The 23,119-nt window shown below is 36.0% G+C and overlaps 1 protein-coding gene across 2 annotated transcripts in view; it reads left to right on the top strand.

Annotated features, from left to right (window-relative positions):
• LOC107754343 (synaptotagmin-7-like) overlaps positions 1-23,119 on the top strand; it is a 132,972-nt gene that overhangs the window by 60,348 nt on the left and 49,505 nt on the right. For both annotated transcript variants that reach the window (XM_016570760.1, XM_016570759.1), the window contains exon 2: positions 2,941-3,044. In XM_016570760.1, the coding sequence (XP_016426246.1) occupies positions 2,941-3,044 (104 nt within the window). The remainder of the gene's footprint in view (positions 1-2,940; positions 3,045-23,119) is intronic.

Below are 23,119 nucleotides of genomic sequence, written 5' to 3'. Positions count from 1 at the left end.
TGGTGACCCATACTTGGAATTTGTGCTCTGCATTTAACCCATCCAAGTACACACACACACCGTGATCACACACCCGGAGCAGTGGGCAGCCATTTTTGCTGCGGCACCCGGGGATCAGTTGGGAGTTCGGTGCCTTGCTTGTAACCTTTGGGTTACAAGTCTAACTCTCGAACCATTAGGCCACGACTGATGACTGATAAGAAGAATTGTGTACGGTTTGAAACAAAACAACAGATGTAAAAAAGAAGACATTGTGTTTGTTTGTGGAACATGTTCATAGTTAATATAATTAACTACAACTGGGGATCCTGTGCTAGATTTGCTTGGTGGTTGCTATGGTAATGGTTGCTAGGGTGCTCTGAGTGGTTGCTAGGGTATTGCTAGTGTAGGTGTTCTTTGTTTAGGTGTTAAGTATGTTGCTGTGGAGCATATTAATTATTTAGGGATGTCTGTTTAGCATGTTGCTATTAATAGAAAACAATATGTGGAACATTTAATTTCAATATATTTTATATTTAATAATTATATATATGTATATATATATCATTTTTAAATAATTTAGGGAAGAGGGTCTGTATTTAGCATGTTGCTTATAATAGAAATATATTACATAATATGTAAAATAATAAAAAATAAAATGTTAAATAAATGTAAATAAATGTAAAATAATAATAAAATATAAAATACATTTTATTAAATATTTAATATTTGTTATATATTAACATAAAAATTTTTTTGGGAATTCTAATTAATTAATTTATTTTCCACAGTCTTTTCTATTATTTAGAATATGACACTAAGGCACTGTTGATGTGGAATAGAAGCTCTTTCTGAAGCATTGCTTCTGCTTTCATTTCACAAGGTTGTGCTGGAACAGCAGCTCAAAGAGCCTGTGGATTATATGGACAGATATACACACACACACACACACACACACACACACACACTGATTGCATGAGTGCATCATGCTTTGTCCCTTCAGTTCACAGGAGAGATCAATCTTAAACGTTTATCACTCTTTACTCCTGTCCCTCCCTCCCCTCAACCATCCATCCATCCCTCCATCTCCTCCCTCCACCTCCATCAGCAGATGTGTCCATTCATCATATTTTGTCAGGTTCCTTCCTGTCTCTCTCTGTCTTGTTCTGTCTGTCTCTCTGTGTGTCTCACGTCTGCAGCCCTCAGAACTGATCTACTACATGTATGTTATACCAGACACTCTACGCTACGGTTTCCTTTGTTATTATGTATCCTAATGCAGGCACTTCTAGCTTAGCAAGCTCGATTTCATGTGTCCTTGTCATCCGAAACACAATCTATAGTCTGTGTAATCATGTGTATGTAGACTCTTTTAGCTACATATCTTTCAGCTCATTTACTGTTATGGCAGAGCAACAGTATGGAGAGCAACACAGTAAAATCCTTTTAGAACACCTATCAAGTGCACCCTTCTAAGTACACCCTAATAACCACATAGCAACACCTCGGCAACTGCATTAGAACATAGAACATCCCAGCAATGCCCTGGTGACTTCCCACAACACCTTAGCAACATGCAAAAAACCACACAGAACGCCTAGCAATACTCTAGCAACCACCCAGAATGCCCTAGCAACTGCATACTGTAGCAACCACCGACCAATGTTGTGAAAATCACTTAGAATACCACATAGAAAACTCATAGCAATGTTCTAGCAAACACATGCTGTAGCAGCCACCAAATAAGATGCTGGAAACCACTTGGAATTCATTAGCAACAGCATAGCAATGCCCTGGCAACCAACCAAAACATTTTAACAACTGCATTTTGTAACAACCACCGAGAAACATAGGATAGTATAGGAACGACCCAGCCACAACCCAGAACACCCTAAGAGCCACATACTATAGCAACCACTAAGCAACTTGCTGAAAACCATTTACAGTACCTTAACAACGTCATAGCAATGCCTTGACAGTGACTCTGAACATTCTAGCAACTGCACATCAACGCACTAAACCCAGTAAAACCACCTTAACTACCACCCTAGTGCACCCTACCTAGAACACCCTAGTAGCTGCATAGCAACACCCTGGTGACTACCCACAATACCTTAGCAACTCTATAGCAACATGCTCAACACTACACAGAGCACCTAACCATGCTCTAGCAACCACCCAGAATACCCTATCAACCGCATACTGTAACAAACACCACACATTGTGCTGAAAAACCACTTAAAATACTACATAGCAACACTATAGCAGCCACATACTTTAGCAACCCCAAGCAGTGTGCTGAAAACCACTTTGAAAACCTTAGGAACAGCATAGCAACTTCTTAGCAACCACAAGCACCGTGCTGAAAACCACTCAGAATACATTTGAAACCACATAGCAACCACACACTGTAGCAGCCACCAAGCAATGTGCTGAAAACCACTTAAAACACTACATAGCAACACCCTAGCAACCACATACTGTAGCAACCACCAAGCTGCATGCTGAAAACCATATTGCATCTACATAGCAATACCCTGGTAACCATATACAACATCCTCGAAATTGCATAGCAACACCAGTTTTGTGCATGCACTGTTTCTTCAGATAAAATTTTCTTCAGTGAATATAGTACAAATCTACATTACTTGTGTTTTTACATGTTGATCTTGCATTTGTAAGTGTTCGATATTGATACAGTATGTTTTTGGTCTTGGCACATCTCATATTTTATATCTAAAACACTTTAGTGACATCTTTTTCTCCCTCTTTCCCTCTCCAATCGTCTTTTTCTCCCTTTTTGATTTTGTTCTCCAGTCACATTTGTTCCCATCATGAAAATATTGATCCATCTTTAGGACTTCAGAGACTTCATAAAATCTCAGCGTTCTCGTCAGAGTAAATGTCAGACTGTTCCCCCTATGCTTGGATATTAACATTGTGTGTGTGTGTGTTTCACAGGCTCCGTCTCTTTGAGCGTGCTGCTGGTGTCGTTGGCGGTAACCGTGTGTGGTGTTTGGCTGGTGGCTCTCTGCGGTGTCTGCGGATGGTGTCAACGCAAGCTGGTGAGTTACACACACACATACCGAAAAAAAAAACTATTTTTATATTTTTATAAATATTTACTAACTATTTTAGACAATTATACATGCATTTGATTGTACAATGGGCTGGAACGTTTGCAATGTGTTGACCAAACGTTTGCATGTACGTTTGTGTAATTTAAATGTTTCTGACCTTTCTATAACATGACAGATTTAATATTTTATGTCTTTCATAGCCTGGGAGAATTAATTGAGTTCTCAGTTAAGTATCAACTTAGATTTTTCTCCTCCAAAACAAATGAGTAAACAGAGGACCTACAGAATGAGTATTTGTATTTTTCTATGTGTAGCTTCACAATCAGGATTTTGTAGTAAAATGTGAAATAATAATGTGGTCTCCATGCTGATCAATCAGTGTAAAGGGTGATTGATTAGGACGGTCCTGCGGCTCATTAGACAGATGGAGTGGAACCCCGCCGCACGGTTCTTCACCGACTCGTTTGTTTGGCTTGCGTCTGTGAGTCAAAACTAATTGATTCCCGATGCGTGTCATACATATATGACGGTGCGTGAACCCTAGAGAGTGAGCCATCTGTGTGTGGGATCTGTATGTGCTTGTGTTTGATGTGTGTTTGTGTGTGTGCATGTGTTTTAGCGTGTACAGCGTTTATACACGAGTCTACAATTTTGCATTTCTGTTATTTGTTTATTAGTGTCTGTTATAATAAGAAGTATAAAGTGGGTGATAAAATTTGACTTTTAACTTGGACCACATAGACTACCCAAGATACCCTAGCAACTGGATAATAATGCTCTGGTGACTACCCACATCACCTTAGCAACATGCTAAACACTACAGAGAACACCTAGCAATGGTCTAGCAACCACCCAGAATACCCTAACAAACGCATACTGAACAAACAACGAGCAATGTGCTGAAAACCACTTAAAAGACTACACAACGACACCCTAGTGACCACCAAGCAACATGCTGAAAACCACTTAGAATACCTTAGGAACAACATAGAAACACCCTAGCAAACCACATACTGTAGCAACCACCAAGCAACATGCTGAAAACCACTTAAGAGTACATTTGAAACAGCATAGCAACACTCTAGCAACCACATACTGTAACAACCACCAAGCTACATGCTTAAGTCCACTTAGAATACCTTAGAAACCACATAGCAACGCCCTAGCAATCATATACTGTAGCAACTACCAAGCAACATGCTAAAGACTACTTGGAATACCTTTGAAACTGCATAGCAACTCCCTAGCAACCACATACTATAGCAAGCACCAAGCAACATGCTTAAGTCCACTTAGAATTCCTTAGACACCACATAGCCATGCCCTAGCAACCATATACTGTAGTGACCACCAAGCAAGCGACATGCTGAAAACCACTTAGAATACCTTAGAAACTGCATAGCAACACCCTAGCAACCACATACTGCAGCATCCACCAAGCAACATGCTTAAGACCACTTAGAATACCTTAGAAACCACATAGCAACGCCCTAGCAATCATATACTGTAGCAACTACCAAGCAACATGCTAAAGACTACTTGGAATACCTTTGAAACTGCATAGCAACTCCCTAGCAACCACATACTATAGCAAGCACCAAGCAACATGCTTAAGTCCACTTAGAATTCCTTAGACACCACATAGCCATGCCCTAGCAACCATATACTGTAGTGACCACCAAGCAAGCGACATGCTGAAAACCACTTAGAATACCTTAGAAACTGCATAGCAACACCCTAGCAACCACATACTGCAGCATCCACCAAGCAACATGCTTAAGACCACTTAGAATACCTTAGAAACCACATAGCAACGCCCTAGCAATCATATACTGTAGCAACTACCAAGCAACATGCTAAAGACTACTTGGAATACCTTTGAAACTGCATAGCAACTCCCTAGCAACCACATACTATAGCAAGCACCAAGCAACATGCTGAAAACCACTTCCAATACTGTGGCAACCGCATAGAACGTCCTAGCAACTGCAAAGCACTAAAAACAACTCAGAACACTTAACTACCGCCAAAGTTCACCCTACATAGAACACCCTAGTAACTGTATAGCAACCACTGAGCAACATGTTGGAAACCACTCAGAACCCTTTGGAAACTGCATAGCAACACCCTGGTAACCACATAGAACATCCTAGAAACTGCATAGCAACACCCTTGCAACCACATCGAACATTCTAGCAACATTTTCTTCAGTAAATGTAGTTTCTTTAGTTTTGTAAGTATTTGATATCACACACATTCAGTGTGTTTCCTCAGTGACGTCACGTGAGGAGCCAAAAGGTTTTTTTCCAGTTGATGACTGAAAACAGTGACCTGTAATTTCAGCCTCACGACCGCTGATCGGACTTTTAAATGGCAGCGCTGATTGGAATGACCTTGAGTGACCTGAAAGGTGTTTCAAAGTAAAAGAGCCGTTTCCCATTTATACCACCAGAAGCCAAATACTTAACTGAACATGCCGGCAGATCTCACACGTACAGGGAATCGTAAATTCAGTCAGATATCCTCAACCACAACTGTACGTGATCTTTGACCTTATTCCTCCCAGAAGAGTGACCACAGGCCATCACAGCAGGTGTCATGAGGTCTTTGAGCTCAAGTGAGGATGTGCACACGCATACTAACAAGCATACTAACAAGTGTGTGTTATTGTGTGGGAGGAAGTCTGTGTGTGTGCGCGTGTGCTTGAGGGAGAGAATTTCTGTGTGTTTACTTACTATACTTTGGAGACCTTCTTTTATGGATGCCCTCAAATTTAAAAATGATTAATTAATGAAGCAAACAATGTTTATTTATTTGCATTTTTTGGTTATGCTTAATCTGAATGTCATTAACATTCTCTGAGTCTATAATAAGATGAGAAAACATCTTAAAGGAATAGTTCACCCAAAAATAAAAATTTGCTGTTATTTTACTCACCCTCAGGCCATCCAATATATAGATGACTGTTTTTCTTCAGTAGAAGAGTAAAGAAGATTTTTAGCTGAAACCATAGTCCTTGGTGATTCATAAAATGCAAGTCAGCGGCTGTCTGTGCTTGAGAATAAAAAAAGCATATCAAGGAACCTGTCAGGGTTCTGGACTGTCTGTGTGTGTTTTGCTCCTCGTGACCCAGTTTCTCCTCGTGTTAATTTGATTCCAGCTGTGTCTATTTTGTCCCTCATTATCCTGAGTTTATAAGCCCCAGTCTGTTCAGTTTAGTTTGTTGGATCTACTTGTTGTGAACGTCATCCTTGTGCTCTGTCTCCTATTTGAATAATTAAAAGACTCTCGTTCTGAGAAATCTCTACGTTTCCTCGTGCATCCAGCGAATTGTGACAGAACCAGGGCCGTAGCCAGGGTTTTAAAATGACCGAAGTCCCAAATCACCCCCCCCGCCCCTAAAAAAATAAATAAAAATCACTGAACTGCATGTGTGCTAGGGCTGTAAAATTACAATTAGAATTTCGAATGTTCGTCTAATTTAAAATAAAAATCCACATTCAAATGCAAAAATTGTATTCGAATTCACTGCACCCTCTTGTAGCCACAGGAGACAAAAGCATTTTCCCCATAAACTGAAATTATGACTTTTAAATTTGAATTAGTTTTTCAGCCATTTTGACAGCCCTAATGTTTGCATTTTAAGAGGAAATAATTGAAGGCCAAACATTTGGATACCAATTTAAAACTGTGTCAGTGGGCAGTATATTAATTGTCAATACCAGCTCTCTGCTTTGATTGATAGTATTTTCATTTTCATCTTTGTCAGTGAACAAAGTAAACAAATGGTCGACTGATATTTTAATATTTGATGAATCATTTTATTAAACAAGTTACTTTACTGAAGGCTACCAGGAAAGCTACGTAATTAAGTTTTGTAAATTCACAATATGTGCACATTCATTATTAATCATATGCCTTATATATGATGAAAACGGCTTCGTTAATATTGTTTCTTGTCCCCTCACATTGACAATTATGAATCACATTACATAAATCACGTCAATTGAAAATGGCGAAATTAGACAAGTTTAATAGTTTGCATTCCTGATTATTTTTGTCAGTCGTTTAAAATTTCTATCGTAAAACAGCTGTCAGATATGAAATGTTTGGCTACTTACATCTTATCCCGCACTTTATAGCTGCTAACTGAAGCGTTGCTTTGAAATTGGCGCTATGCTGCTTCTGTGAATATAAAGTCCACCTACTTTGATTTGATTGGTCATCTCAAATATTTTTGCATTTGCATTGACGAGCGGTGACGAGGAAAAAATTCTGAGGTCCGGACCTCGGTGACCTCATAGCTGGCTATCGGTATGCAAGGAACATAAAATTAATACACTGTAAAAAATGTAACCACAGCTGCCGTTTTTTTACCGTAAATTTTACGGAATTATTTTTACAGTATACCCGTGGCTCCTGATGATATATTGAGGTCTTCCAGTGCAAAACGACTGATCTGTGCAAGAAACTGGACATTATTTATAACATTATTACCTGTAATCTAAAGCCTCGGGCAAACAGTCCGGAGTGATGTCCGATTCGCGAACAAATCATTCTTTTGAACTTGTTCTTTTTAGTGAACTGGATGAATCAGTTCACCAAATCGAACTGAAGCGTCTGAAACAGTTCCCAGCTCGAGCAGCACAGATCTACAAGTTCCTCAATCAAAACTCACTTTAAAACCTTGAAAATCTGTTTAAAACCAACCAGCACACCGGACTGATCATCTGAAAATTGCTGTGTAAGACCAGCAAACCATCTTAGTCTGGTTCACAGTGTTTTTTTAAATTTTGTTTTATTATGACAATAGCTAAGTGAACGCGTGTTTGTGTGTGTTTTGGTGCTCAGAACTCTTTGACCTTGTGTTCGTCAGCTTCAGCAGGAAATGACCTGCACTTCAGCAGGAAGCTGCACCTGTCGCTGCCTCATTAAGCTCAGACGGGTCACCTCTGCCGGTAACATTAAGCTAAACTGAGCGGTTAGTTGGATAGGTGTTAAAGAATGACTAACAGTACGTTACCAGAAAGTAAGTGTGTGTGTGTACATGGTTTTGCTTTCTTCTGCTAAATAAAGGTGTCAAAATCAATGTTATCTTAATATTATTTATATTCTATTATAGTTTTTATTATTATTTTGCATTAGCTTTTTATATTTCATTTTAGTTTTCATTTTAATTTTGGTTTAATTTTTTAGTACTTTGTTATGTGCTTTTGTCATTTTATTACTATTTAGGTTTAATTTATTTTCAATTGTGGTTTTAGCTCAATTTTAATTTTTATTTCCAGTAATTTTAGTGCTTCAACTTAAACAAGGCAACATTTCAATTTTTTTTTTAGTTTAAATTCTTCATCTGATATTTATTTCATTTAATTTCTGCTTTATTTCAATTAACAGAATTGTTGTTTAATGGTTTTAATTTAGGTAACAACAATAACCCATGGACAAATAGCAAAAAATGCCAATTGTTTTTACTATTTGTTTTACTAAGGCTGTTTTAAGTTGATAGCGTGTTGCTAGGGTATTATACTGTAAGCTATGTGAGGATGTTGCTATGCGTCACTAAAATATTTAGATTTGTTAACATGCTGCTATGCGGTTGCTAGGGTGTTTAGAGTTGCTGTTAGCATGTTATGTAGTTTCTAGGGTGTTTTGAGATGTGAGTGTGTTGCTGTGCAGTCACTAAGTTGTTTGGAGTTGTTGTTAGCATGTTGCTATGCGGTTGCTAGGGTGTTTTGAGTTATGTGAGAGGTTTGCTATGCAGTTGATAAGGTGTTGAGAACTATTGTCAGTGTGTTGCTATGCGGTTGCTGGGTATTTTCAGTTATGCGAGGGTATTGCTATGCAGTCGCTAAGGTGTTTTGGATTGTTAGTGTGTTGCTATTCAATTGCTAGGGTAATTTGAGTTATGTGAGGGTGTTGCTATGCAGTCACTAAGGTGTTTGGAGTTGTTGTTAGTGTGTTGCTATGGGGTTGCTAGGGTGTTTTGAGTTAAATGAGGGTGTTGCTATGCAATTTCTTAGGTGTTTAGAGTTGTTGTTAACATGTTGCTATGCATCAAATGTAAATAACTCACTGAAGTTTAATATTTATATTATTTACAGAGGTTTCTTCAAATTCGAACGCAAGTAAAATGAGCTTATATTCGATGCAAGAGGGCCGTCGTCACACAGAACATTTGTGTGAGTGTGTAAATGAAGACTCGTCTGTCGGCATCGGAGTCAACCGTGTGTCGTCAGCTCTCGGGTTGATGCCATTCCAACTCAATGAAAAAATGATGAGTAAATGATGACAAAGTGTCATTTTTGGGTGTACTATCCCTTTAAGATCATCTCTGTGTTCCCGGCCTCTGAGTTTTCCACTGAAGAGAACAAGCTTGTACAGAAACGTGAAAGGTTGGGTTCATCTGTACTGTAGGTCTGCTGGGTGGATGGAGTTGCCGGTCCGTGTAGAGGGATCGGGTTGCGTCTTCTCCACCTTACAGGAAGATAGGCAGACTTTCAGACAGACAAGTGTAATGAGAGTGAGACATGGATACATCATACTGTCTTCATTCAAGGACAAATGGGACAACAGTGGTTTTTAGGGCTTTTTTTGCACTCAATCTTTTCATACTCTGCTGTCTGTAGTTCTTCGATCTGTTTCAGGCGTGTCTGTCGCTTTATTTTACACCTGCGTGACATTCCCAGAGAAGCATTTTATTACTCAAACGTTGCTCTTTAGAAGTTCAGGAGACGTGGTTATGTTTCATTCTTGTAGCTTTGTCTCTGATGTTTCTGCTAAAAATAGTTTAGAAAGTCAATAGTTGTCAAACAGTAAGAGAATAGAGGCATAACAGTAATGTGGATAGCATGTTGAGAGCATGTTGAGTTCATATTGAGAACTTTGAAGACTTTGAAGATTCTATAAAGTTAGTAGAGTTCTAGAATATTTTATGCAGTTTAGTCTGTTATAATGATCTCACTGATTTACATTACAAGCTATCAGAATTTCATCTTTATGGCCATATAAATATCAGCATCTGCACAAAATTGCATAGTTTTGCTAATAAAATGAAATAGCGTTTTTAACTCCTTGAGTACGAGCTCCATATTCTCACTATATCATACTACAGTATATGAGCCATAAAAGTCTGATATATCAAACATGATACTCATCAAAAGTATATATGCAAACTTAAAAAAAAAAAAGATTTTGTCTAAAGTTTCAATAAACTGTTGTTCACATTTCAAATCATTTGAATGGACTGTTATTTGATATGTCAGGCTTTACAAGGTTAATTGTTTTAAATGCTGAACTGCAGTGTCACACAATTATGCAGCAATGGAAGGCGTTTGTCTGAGATTTAACCATTGCCCAACCTGTGACCTGCTTTTTACTTCATTTACTCTTCCTCAAAGACTTGTTAAGAACCTCTAAAGATTTACTAATCAGCAGTGACCGTTTAATTAGTGCATGTGTGTCTGTTTGAGAGAGCCAGACAAAACTTGAAGCACTTGAAGGCTTGAAATCGTCAGTAAGAATGTTTTAATTATGAAAAATACAATCTAATCAGCTATCATTTAAATCATATGCATCATTTTCCAGCAAAATGTGTTTTTTTAATTTAGTGAGTTATAATTTAAACTTCCCAACTTCCGAACCCAAAAAAGTGCATTATTTTATTTTTTTTATTTAGCCATGCATTGTTATATTTAAATTGCATTAACAATATATGTGGTGAAAAAAGTGAACCAAAGCGACTTACAGTTGAGGAATACAACAAGCGATGTATCATAAGATGGCAATAAACACGAGAAGTGCTCATTATACAAGGTTTCAGTCATCGTTCAAAACAGTAAAAAGCTAGGACAGGAGGATAATAAAAGAACAGAAAAAGTGAAGGCATAGAATTTTTATTATTATTATTATTATTGGAGGCAGTTAGATGCTCACGGAAGAGATGAGTTTTCAGTTGTTTCTTGAAGATTGTGAGGGATTCGGCTGTTCGGATGGAGTTTGGTAGGTCATTCCACCAACAGGGTACGGTGAAAGAAAACATCTTTGAGAGTGATTTTGTGCCTCTCTGCGATGGGACCATGAGCCACCACTCATTTACTGACCGCAGGATTCTGGAGGGGATATAGATGCATAGGAGAGAGTGGAGGTAGGAGGGTGCGGAGCCCGTGGCTGTTCTGTAGGCAAGCACCAATGTCTTGAACTTGATGCGAACTGCGACTGGAAGCCAGTGCAGAGAGATGAGAAGCGATGTGACATGGGCTCTCTTGGGCTCATTGAAAACAAGACGTGTTCTGTTTGCACATGTTTGAAGTCCAGCCAGAAGAGCATTGCAATAGTCCAACCTAGAAATGACAAGGGCCTGGACGAGAAGCTGTGCTGCATGCTCTGTTAGGAAGGGTCTGATTTCCCTGATGTTGTGGAGTGCAAACCTGCATGATCATCAAGGATCACCCCAAGATTCCTGGCCGAACTCGATGGGATTATCGTTGATGAGCCCAGTTGGATGGTAAACTGGTGCTGTACTGATGGGGTGGCTGGGAAGATGAGAAGTTCTGTCTTTGCCAGGTTGAGCTGCAGGTGATGCTCTTTCATCCGTGCATAGATGTCTGTCAGGCAGTCTGAGATCTGAGCAGGTTTGAAATGAGAGGTAGAGCTGCATGTCATCAGCATAGCAATGATAGGAAAAACCATGTGCCTGAATGATGGGTCCCAGTGATGTAGTGTATATAGAGAAGAGGAGGGGTCCAAGAACTGATCCCTGAGGAACCCCAATGACCAGTTTATGTTCTTAAAAAATGCAATAAATATTTTTTTCAGACGCCCCGTGAAACAGGGTTGAAAACAAGGATGTTATTTTTTTACTTTCAACAACACATTTTAAGACGCCGTTAACAAATTCAGAGAGCAGCGCTGTCATCGGAAATCACCCACTGAGGAACCCCAGTGACCAGTTGATGTGATCTGGATTCCTCTCCTCCCCAAGCCACCCTGAAGGACCTACCTGTGAGGTAAGACTCAAACCAGTATAGTGCAGTTCCAGTGATGCCCAGCGCTGAGAGGGTGGACAGAAGGATTTGATAATTAACAGTGTTGCTCTCATAATATTCTACATAATACAGTTAACTTTTAATACAGTGATACAATAAGCTTTTAATGAAGCAACTCAACGTTCCTTCGTTAGCCTACTAGCTCTAAAGTGACGTTTTCGAATTAGTAACTGAGGCTTGAGCTCAGCTGTTAAACTGTCAACTTGAAATTTGAATCCATGGCGGAAGGAAGTAGTTCTGCACAAAAGAGGGTTTTTAAAGACACTCCGTTGTTGTCTATTTTTTATTTACATACTTGTGCCGTCAAACTGTTGTATAAAAGCAATATCACACAAGTAACAATGCGATATGGCTGTATATCGGCTCACTGTGATTACCTACAGCACTCGGCCTGCGGGTGAAAAATTTAAGGGGGTCTGAATACTTTCCGTACCCACTGTATATATAATATGCATTGCTGAATATTAATTGATCATACAAGGCATTTTTTTCATTGAATATTTCTCTCAGAAATATGTCCCATTACTAAAGTAAAATGGCTTGTGAACACATTATTTAGTAATTGACTGCGTTTCAGTTTATGTGTTTTGGATACCTCTCCTCCCCAAGCCACCCTGAAGGACCTACCTGTGAGGTAAGACTCAAACCAGTATAGTGCAGTCCCGGTGCGGCCAGGCGCGGAGGGGGTGGACAGAAGGATTTGATAATTAACAGTGTTGAATGCAGCAGATAGATCTAGGAGAATGAGAACTGAAGATTTGGACTCAGCTCTTGCACTCCGTAGTGCTTCAGTGACTGACAGCGAGGTGGTTTCAGTTGAATGGCCACTTTTAAATCCAGACTGGTTATTGTCCAGCTGGTTGTTCTGAGAGGAAGAAGACACATGGTTGAAAACAATGAGTTCGAGTGATTTTGCTATGAAAGGGAGGATTACCTTTCAACAAGTGAAATATTATATTTAGTGAAATAATAAGTGAAATATTATATTTTTATATTTAGCAATTTTTTTTTCCTAAAATACAGTTTACTGTAAAATAGACATTAAAATAGTACGATGAAATAATCAAGTCAAAATGATGTAAAAAATGTTAGTTCGTGTCTCTTCTGGTTGATTGGTCATACTGGGGATGTGACATCAGGTGTCAGGATACTGTATTCCACTCTGCTTGTATTGTGCACATTTTTTGACAAATATATTATGCAACATATTCATACAGTGTAGAGCACACTGCATTCTCCGCTAAAACAATGTGTATTATCTGACTCCTAATGTGCCCTGAGCTCTGCCTCCCTCTCCTCACAGCGCTCGTTAAGGCCTGATTGGTGCTTCGCTCTGATTGGCTGCCGTTCAATCAAGAGCTTCTTCCAGCAGTTGATAATAAATTGTGTGTATGAAGTCAGCTGAGTGTGAGTGTGTTGCTGGATGTTTGTTATCGAGTGGGTTTTTATAATTATCATTTGTGCTATTAGTTTGACAGAAGGTGACATCAACACAAGCAAACGTCTCTCTCTCGCTTTAATCAAATGAAGTACATTAGAGCTCTATTAAAAATAACATTATACTATTATTAACAGGGAGTGTTCAGTAAACCTTTAGTTTAACGTTGTGCAAATGTTGTGTAAATGTTAGAACAGTTTAATGATCTTAAAATTGTTAGCGAACTGTTCTTATGATGTCATTTGCATTTGATAAACGTTCTCACAACATTAGGAGAAAATTATCTCAATGTAACATTGCCTTTATTTTTAATGAAACATTAAGCTGAGCATGAATGTTGCGTGTTTTATTAAGTTAACACACACACGCAGATGTGTTTTGTTGTTGTATGACTCCTTTACATGCATCTCATTATGTTTAATTCAGCATGTGGCTCACAACTAGATGTATTTGCATTTTAAATTTAGTTTCTGAACTCAGGTGAAAACAGGTGATTAACTGTAATTAACTGTAAATGCTGATCTCTGCTGATATACAGCCATATCGCACTGCTACTCGTGTGTATATATATATATATATATACATATGTATGTGTATATATATATATATATAATATGCATTGCTGAATATTAATTGATCATACAAGGCATTTTTTTCATTGAATATTTCTCTCAGAAATATGTCCCATTACTAAAGTAAAATGGCTTGTGAACACATTATTTAGTAATTGACTGCGTTTCACCCGGAGCAATGAGTGAAGTCAGTTTGTCTCTGTCTCTCTGTGAGTCAGCTGGACTTTACGCTTCCCCTGCGTCATGACTAGGTGTCATGGGGTCAAACAGATTGGTATTAAATCCTTAATGAAGTCTGCAGAGACTCAGATTGCAGTATGGGTCTGTGCGTGTGTGTGTGTGTGTGTGTGAAGAGCTGTGATAATTACATCCTGTCTTGGGGTTGGAGAAGACCTCTTGTTCTGTACTCTACTTTTTGATATAACAGCCGCTTCTCCCAGCACTATTTCTCTTGTAATGAAGGGAAACAGGCATTTTGAGGAACGACTGCTGATTTTTGACTGACTGGAATTGATGTGATAAAAATAGAATTTCCCTTCAGAAGCTGAACTGTGTTCCAGTTCACATACTGTCCACCCTGAGTAGTGTGCGAGGCTAGAATCAGTAGGGTAGAATCAGATTTAGCTTCTGTTATTGCTGTCAGATGCAGTTATGTAGAACACTTAATTTTGCTGTAGAATTTCCAATAATAATTAATTAATTTAATAACTACAGTGCGTAATAACTGGTACTAAGATAAATGGGAATGTAACAGATCACTTTCTCTATGGTATAATTGTCCTCATTGATCTTGAAAGTACTGTAGTATGCTGATCATATACTGTATATGCCATACTGTTTTTAAAAATAATGTATGAAACAGTATGCATTATGTAATTCCTTGTGTGTGTAAACACACTTGGCAATAAAGCTCTTTCTGATTCTGACAAAAATTCTGATTCTGACAAATGTTTTTACTGTTTAATGCATGTTGTTTCATATATGCATGTTCAATCAAAGCAATAAGGAAAAACCATGTGCCTGAATGATGGGTCCCAGTGATGTAGTGTATATAGAGAAGAGGAGGGGTCCAAGAACTGATCCCTGAGGAACCCCAATGACCAGTTTATGTGTTTTGGATACCTCTCCTCCCCAAGCCACCCTGAAGGACCTACCTGTGAGGTAAGACTCAAACCAGTATAGTGCAGTTCCAGTGATGCCCAGCGCTGAGAGGGTGGACAGAAGGATTTGATAATTAACAGTGTTGAATGCAGCAGATAGATCTAGGAGAATGAGAACTGAAGATTTGGACTCAGCTCTTGCACTCCGTAGTGCTTCAGTGACTGACAGCGAGGTGGTTTCAGTTGAATGGCCACTTTTAAATCCAGACTGGTTATTGTCCAGCTGGTTGTTCTGAGAGGAAGAAGACACATGGTTGAAAACAATGAGTTCGAGTGATTTTGCTATGAAAGGGAGGATTACCTTTCAACAAGTGAAATATTATATTTAGTGAAATAATAAGTGAAATATTATATTTTTATATTTAGCAATTTTTTTTTCCTAAAATACAGTTTACTGTAAAATAGACATTAAAATAGTACGATGAAATAATCAAGTCAAAATGATGTAAAAAATGTTAGTTCGTGTCTCTTCTGGTTGATTGGTCATACTGGGGATGTGACATCAGGTGTCAGGATACTGTATTCCACTCTGCTTGTATTGTGCACATTTTTTGACAAATATATTATGCAACATATTCATACAGTGTAGAGCACACTGCATTCTCCGCTAAAACAATGTGTATTATCTGACTCCTAATGTGCCCTGAGCTCTGCCTCCCTCTCCTCACAGCGCTCGTTAAGGCCTGATTGGTGCTTCGCTCTGATTGGCTGCCGTTCAATCAAGAGCTTCTTCCAGCAGTTGATAATAAATTGTGTGTATGAAGTCAGCTGAGTGTGAGTGTGTTGCTGGATGTTTGTTATCGAGTGGGTTTTTATAATTATCATTTGTGCTATTAGTTTGACAGAAGGTGACATCAACACAAGCAAACGTCTCTCGCTTTAATCAAATGAAGTACATTAGAGCTCTATTAAAAATAACATTATACTATTATTAACAGGGAGTGTTCAGTAAACCTTTAGTTTAACGTTGTGCAAATGTTGTGTAAATGTTAGAACAGTTTAATGATCTTAAAATTGTTAGCGAACTGTTCTTATGATGTCATTTGCATTTGATAAACGTTCTCACAACATTAGGAGAAAATTATCTCAATGTAACATTGCCTTTATTTTTAATGAAACATTAAGCTGAGCATGAATGTTGCGTGTTTTATTAAGTTAACACACACACGCAGATGTGTTTTGTTGTTGTATGACTCCTTTACATGCATCTCATTATGTTTAATTCAGCATGTGGCTCACAACTAGATGTATTTGCATTTTAAATTTAGTTTCTGAACTCAGGTGAAAACAGGTGATTAACTGTAATTAACTGTAAATGCTGATCTCAGATCTAAATAGCTAAGCAATTTATTTGAATTTCTGCAAACAGCTGAAGTCTTTTATACAGCTGAAGTGTTCTGTACATAGTCTCTGACACCGTTTTCTCAGGTTATTGTAAACTTGAAGAACAGATCAATTTAGAGTTCTTGAAAAGCAAACAGCAGCCTGTATGTCACCCGAAAAGCACCCATAGACATTTTCTTTTTCTTTTTTTTCCTAGTATTTAAATATATATTTTTAGTATTTAAATATAGATTTATTTTTAGTATTTCATTTTATTATTTTTCAATAATTTCATAATTAAAATTTTTTCCTTATATAATATTTGTTTTTAATGTAATTTAATTATATACATTTTTTTATTTTATATTTTATTTAATTTTTATGAAGTCATTTTCTATTTATTTAATTATTTTATTTTTAAGCTTAGTTTACATGTCAGGAACAAAATATTTTATTTGTATGACTTTTTATTATTCATTGTTATTATGCAATTCCTTGTGTGTGTAAACACACTTGGCAATAAAGCTCTTTCTGATTCTGACAAAAATTCTGATTCTGACAAATGTTTTTACTGTTTAATGCATGTTGTTTCATATATGCATGTTCAATCAAAGCAATACACAGATGATACAGTATTTCTAAAAATGCAGTATAAAAATTGAACGATCAGTTTTTATACATTTATTCATTTGGCAGACACTATTATTTTATTTTTAAGCTTAGTTTACATGTCAGGAACAAAATATTTTATTTGTATGACTTTTTATTATTCATTGTTATTTAGTTTTATTTTTAATATTTTATTTTATAATTTATTGTGTTTAATTTTTTTCATAGAATATTTTTTACAGTTTGTTTTATTTTATTCTGTTGTATGTCATTGTTTTATTTTTATTTCTTATACATTTTGTTTTTAAGAAGTAATATTTGTATATATTTTATACATAATTTTTATAAAATGTTTGTTTTTATTTTTATAATTTATTTTATTTATTCATGTATAATTGTTTTATTTTATTTTGTAAAGTTTTTATTCAAATATTTTTTTTATAGATTTTATATAGATTTTTATCGTTTTTTTATGCATTTTATTTTATTTTAGAAAGTTATATTTTTATACATTTTATATCATTATGTACATTGGTAAACATCTGGGAATTTATTTTATTTATTTATATTTTTTTTGGTCACCAATTTTATTTTTTGGTATCTAATGGTTTGGCAACACTGTGTACTGTGTAGAACAATCACTCCAATAATGTACAATAATACAGTAAAGTTCAAAAATTGAGAGAGAAAGAGAGAAAAATGCACGTTTGAAGTCCAACCCAGAGAGATGAATAAAGTTGGAGAAGACACAGAAAAGTTGAGAAGAAATGGAGAATATATGAAGATATGACAGCGCTGCCCTCTTGAGCATTCCAGCAAAAGACAGACTGAGAGAGAGAGAGAAACACGTTTGTGTCTGTGGTCACAGTGTGTCTGTTGGACTGAAGCTCTTTCTGATGTCTTTGCCTGCAGCCATGTGTGTGTAGCAGCGTTTGCACGTGTGTGTCTTTGCTCAGAGCGAGTCATGCTACTGAATGCACATTTCTGACTCTCTCCTTCTCCATTCTAGACGCACACATACACACACACACGTCTCTCATTCCCCCTCCGAGCCTCACAGTTGGCGAGCTGTCGCTTCCTCCGCTCGTCTCAATCATCAGCCGCGTCCTCTCCTCCCTCACTTTCATCCCCACTTCTCTCTCAGACCCCTCCTCCTCCCACACTCTTCCTCTCTCTCGCTCCGTTTAGGTTCGCTCTCATCTCTCTCTCTGTGAAAATTTCATGATACAGTTGATGATAGATGAGTTTCTTTTGATAGCTTCATCTTGTCTGTCAAAAACGGCGACTACTTACCTAGAAACTGCAGCCTGTAAGTACTCCGCGTGTGTGTGTGTGAGTGTTTTCAATCTCAAGATATTTACAAATCACACACTATTCTCAGCCGAACGTGTCGTGTGTTTAAAGTAGTTGCATTTGCATGCATGAACAAATGCAGGCTTGGCTGCATATCAGGGACATGCTACATGCTACATGCTCTTCAGCTGTGTTTTTGTCTTGTTTTTAAGATATTTCAGAAAATGTTTAATAATTTTATAGAATTTCTAATATGATTTGCTTTTCAGAGAATATATGCATCTTAAATTAAGTTTATGTAATTTCAAAATTACAATTATTTTTATTACCAAAATTGCAAGTATTTTTTCTTGTTTGGAGCATTAATTGGTTAGAATTATTATTATTATTTGTTTTTGCACCTTTTTATCATGTTGTCATACATGTTTAGTGCTTTTATTGCTTATTATACAAAAAAAAACATGTTCTTCAGCTGTATTTTTGTCTCATTTTGCATCTTTTAAAAGCATATTTATTTGAAACTCAATTGCATAAGATATTAAGAGATTTCAGAGAATTTTGCATATTTAAAAAAAATGTTTGTTAATATTTTTAAAGAATTTTTTATATTTACTTGAAGCTCAGTTGCATATGATATTTTTTATATTTTTTGAAGTATTTATTTATTTATTTATTTTTTTTTTATAATTTTAAAAAATATTATTACATTTATATTTCAGAGAAATGCATCTCAAATTGTATATATATATAATTTAAAATTTTTAATTACTTTTAGTACCAAAATTGCTAATATTTATAAGCATTATATATAAGCATTAATTTAAATGTATTTCTTTTTTGCAGTATATAAGCAACATGTATGTGTTTGAATATTTAATCAGTCTTTGAGGGCATCTCAAATATCATGTCGTACATGTTTAAAGCACTTCTGTGTTGCTCTTACGTGCTTAAAGGTTCATTTTTAATTAGCGTATTGATTTCAGTGTGGTTTAAATTGCTAATTGAATTCTGCCTCAAGGTGAATCACAGAGTATTATACCTTTATAGAGAAGTACCATGGTTTTACCATGTTCTTTGGACATGGTACCAATTTTGACACTCCAATGATGGTGATACTACTGTATTTGAAATACCACATTAGTTTATTATAAAGCTGAAAGTGGGGAATGACAGTATTTGTGCTCCAGACCTTTGAATGAGTCCGTGTTTCTGTTATATATATATAATATCAGAGACATGCTACATATAAGCAATGCCATGAGCGTATATATGTATGTATTTGCACATCTAATCAGTCTTTGAGGGCATGTGGTTGTACACGCATCACACTGTCACGGCTAATACCGTGTTTGTAAGTGGCTCTGAACATGTCAGTGCATGTCCTGGATGTGTTTGTCTTTAAATGGTGTGTTAAGTGTCTCTTTTAATTGGTTTATTGATCCATGTGCTCTAAATTGTGTGTTGGATTCTGTTTGAAGGTGAACTTGTGTTACTGTGGCGTCAGGATAATTGATAGCATGGTGCTTTTGGCCACAGCTGTTACTGTATGCTTTATCATGGGATTCTCTGGAGATCCATGGAGAGCAATGGTATATAAAACGCTGGAAAATTCAGCTCAACGAGCAGAGAGTTGGTATGTTGGTCTGGTGCATATTTTATTTATTTTTTAAAATGTTATTTCATAATACTTCATTTTTATTATATTGTTTCATAATAGTATTTCATAAATTATTGTTTTTTTATTTGGTATGTTGGTCTGATGCATATTTTATTTTTAAAATATTATTTCATAATGTTTCATTTTTATTAAATTATTTAATAATAATATTTCATAAATTGTTGGTTTTTATTTGGTATATTGGTCTGGTGCGTATTTTTTATTTTCAAAAATATTATTTCATAATATCTAATTATTTGTCTATTATTTAATAATATTATTTTATAAATTAATGGCTTTATTTGGTATATTAGTCGGGTGTACATTTTATTTATTTTTTAAAATACTATTTTATAATATTTTAGTATTTATAATATTTCATAATATTATTTAATATATTTTTTATTTGGTATATTGGTCTGGTGCATGTGTATGGTTATTTTATAATATTCTATTCTATTATTTCATAATACTATTTCATTCATTCTTACAATATTTAATCAAATTATTTCAGAAATCATTCTAATATGCTGATTTGGTGATCAAGAAACATTACTTACCAATGTTGAAAACAGTTGTGCCGCTTCATATTTTATGAAAACTGACAGAAAAGTTCAAAAGAACAGCATTTGTTGGATTAGAAACCTTTTGTTTTGTATTATTTAATAATATTTTAAATGAGCATTTAAATCATATAATAAATTTAGCTTTTTCTTTAAAAAAACTGTTTTTCATGTTGCTCCGGCTAATTTGTAAAGCAAAATAAAACAAAACAAAAACAGGCATTGCTTCTATCAAAAATTAAAAATGATTGATTCTCATAGTTGTAAGGCAGGGCTTTCATTCCTACAGCCGCAATATTGAGCGTTCTGATATTTTCCATTCATTTTTCTATGAGTATCTAGTCTTCTACTCCTCATATTGTCTCTGGGGTTAGTCAGTAGTAATTATAATGTGTGTGTGTGTGTGTGTGTGTCGCTGCTGTCCCCTCCGGCTGACTGACTCATGTGTGTGTAGTTGTGTGTGCTGTGCACATCTGGGTGATTCTTGGACTGTCCCTTTTCGTTTAAATCAGTGTGTCAGACTGAGATGTTACGATGAGAGTCGACGGAGATGTTTGGAAGATGAACATCTCGCTGCAAAATCCTGCTAACACCAGCTTTTCATTACAGTTAGCTTTACATTAGGTGGTCAGGATGGTTGATCAGATGGACTAACACCTAGTTTTAGCCTGGAATTTGTAAATAAAGGATTTTTACAAAAAAGTTTAAATTATGTTAAATATATTATATTATAATTTAATTATTAATATTATATATTAATATATATTAATATTATAAACAATAAATATATTATAATATAATTGTTATTATTAAAACAAAGTACAATTATGAAATGATTATAAAAATGTATTATTTAAAATATATATAAATCTAAATTGCTTTGAATTGCCTGGTAGACCAAGCTGGTCAAAGGTGGTTAGAGTTGGTAGACTAGCTTGGATCAGCAAGAAGCCAGCTTGACCATCTTAAAGTCAGCATGAAGTGGAGCAAGATATGTAAATATTATACAAATTAATAAATTATTTTTAAAAATGTAAACAATATATTAAAAATATCACATATAAACTTATTTTATTATAAAAACCAAGTAAAATAAAATAAAATATTAAATAATAGTAATAAAATAAATGTTATATTAATAATCATTTTAATAATAATATTTTTTGTGGAAACTGTAATCTCATTTGTAATATGCTAAATTTCTTTACTGCCAGTTTCGATCAATTTAATGCTTCCTTGCTGAAGAATAAGAAAAGTATTAATTTCTTTAAAATAATCTTTCAGTTTTTAAAATATTCTGTATATACAGGATATTTTAAAAACTGAATTGGCTTTGAATTTGTAAATAAAGGATTTTTACAAAAAAGTTTAAATTATGTTAAATATATTATATTATAATTTAATTATTAATATTATATATTAATATATATTAATATTATAAACAATAAATATATTATAATATAATTGTTATTATTAAAACAAAGTACAATTATGAAATGATTATAAAAATGTATTATTTAAAATATATATAAATCTAAATTGCTTTGAATTTTTTTTGACAAGTATTTTTTACAAAATGTTTACAATATATTAAATGTCATATATAAATTATCAATGAAACAAAGGAAGATTATGAAACTACTATAAAAAAATATTTAAAATAATAATTGGCTTTGAATTGGTACATAATGGATTTTTATAGTTCACTAATGTGAAACAATATTCAATGAGGTAAAATTTAGTATGGGACTTTTATTTGTTTGTTTGTTGCATCCAGAAAAAGACCAAACGCTCAGTGAATTCAGAGTTTGCCCTTGCTCAGGGAGTTTCCTGTAGCCACGCAGCCCTCGACCAATCACTGAGCACGATTAGGCAGCGTGCCACGGCTCCTGTCCCTTCGCTGGGCGCTCCTCTTGGCCAGCGCTAATGATACTCCTGACCTCCGACCCCATGATCCGCCCCGCGCCTCCGGCCACATCCTCAGAGACGAGCAGAACAAGCCGAAGCAGAGCCAGAACCACAGCCATCTCTGAGCCAACAGACCTCCTCTGACGATAGCCGACGGGAGCACGGGGACGAGATGGGATGAGACAGCGAGCGCTGCTGTGGGACAGATCTCGCTTCGAGGAGTTTTTAACTACGCCAAACCCGTCGCCACAGTAACCACACAGATGGGATGAGAGGAGAATGACGGACTGTACCTGTGTTTATTTTTCTGAGCAGATTTTGTTCTCATTTCTTTGTGGTTTTTAGACTTTTAGGGTGCTTTCACACCTGGCCTGTTGTTTCGGAACCTGGCGCGTTTCCCCCCTCAGCTCGGTTCATTTGGGAACAAGGCAATCGCGCTCGGATCCGCGCCAAAACAATCAGTCCGAGATCGCCTGAACGAGGTGGTCTC

Source organism: Sinocyclocheilus rhinocerous, unplaced genomic scaffold (assembly GCF_001515625.1).
Source record: "Sinocyclocheilus rhinocerous isolate Xijiao unplaced genomic scaffold, SAMN03320098_v1.1 scaffold561, whole genome shotgun sequence".
In the NCBI taxonomy this organism is placed as follows: Eukaryota; Metazoa; Chordata; class Actinopteri; order Cypriniformes; family Cyprinidae; genus Sinocyclocheilus; species Sinocyclocheilus rhinocerous.
The sequence above is the reverse complement of the archived record's forward strand: the minus strand, read 5'-3'. Positions and strand labels throughout refer to the sequence as shown.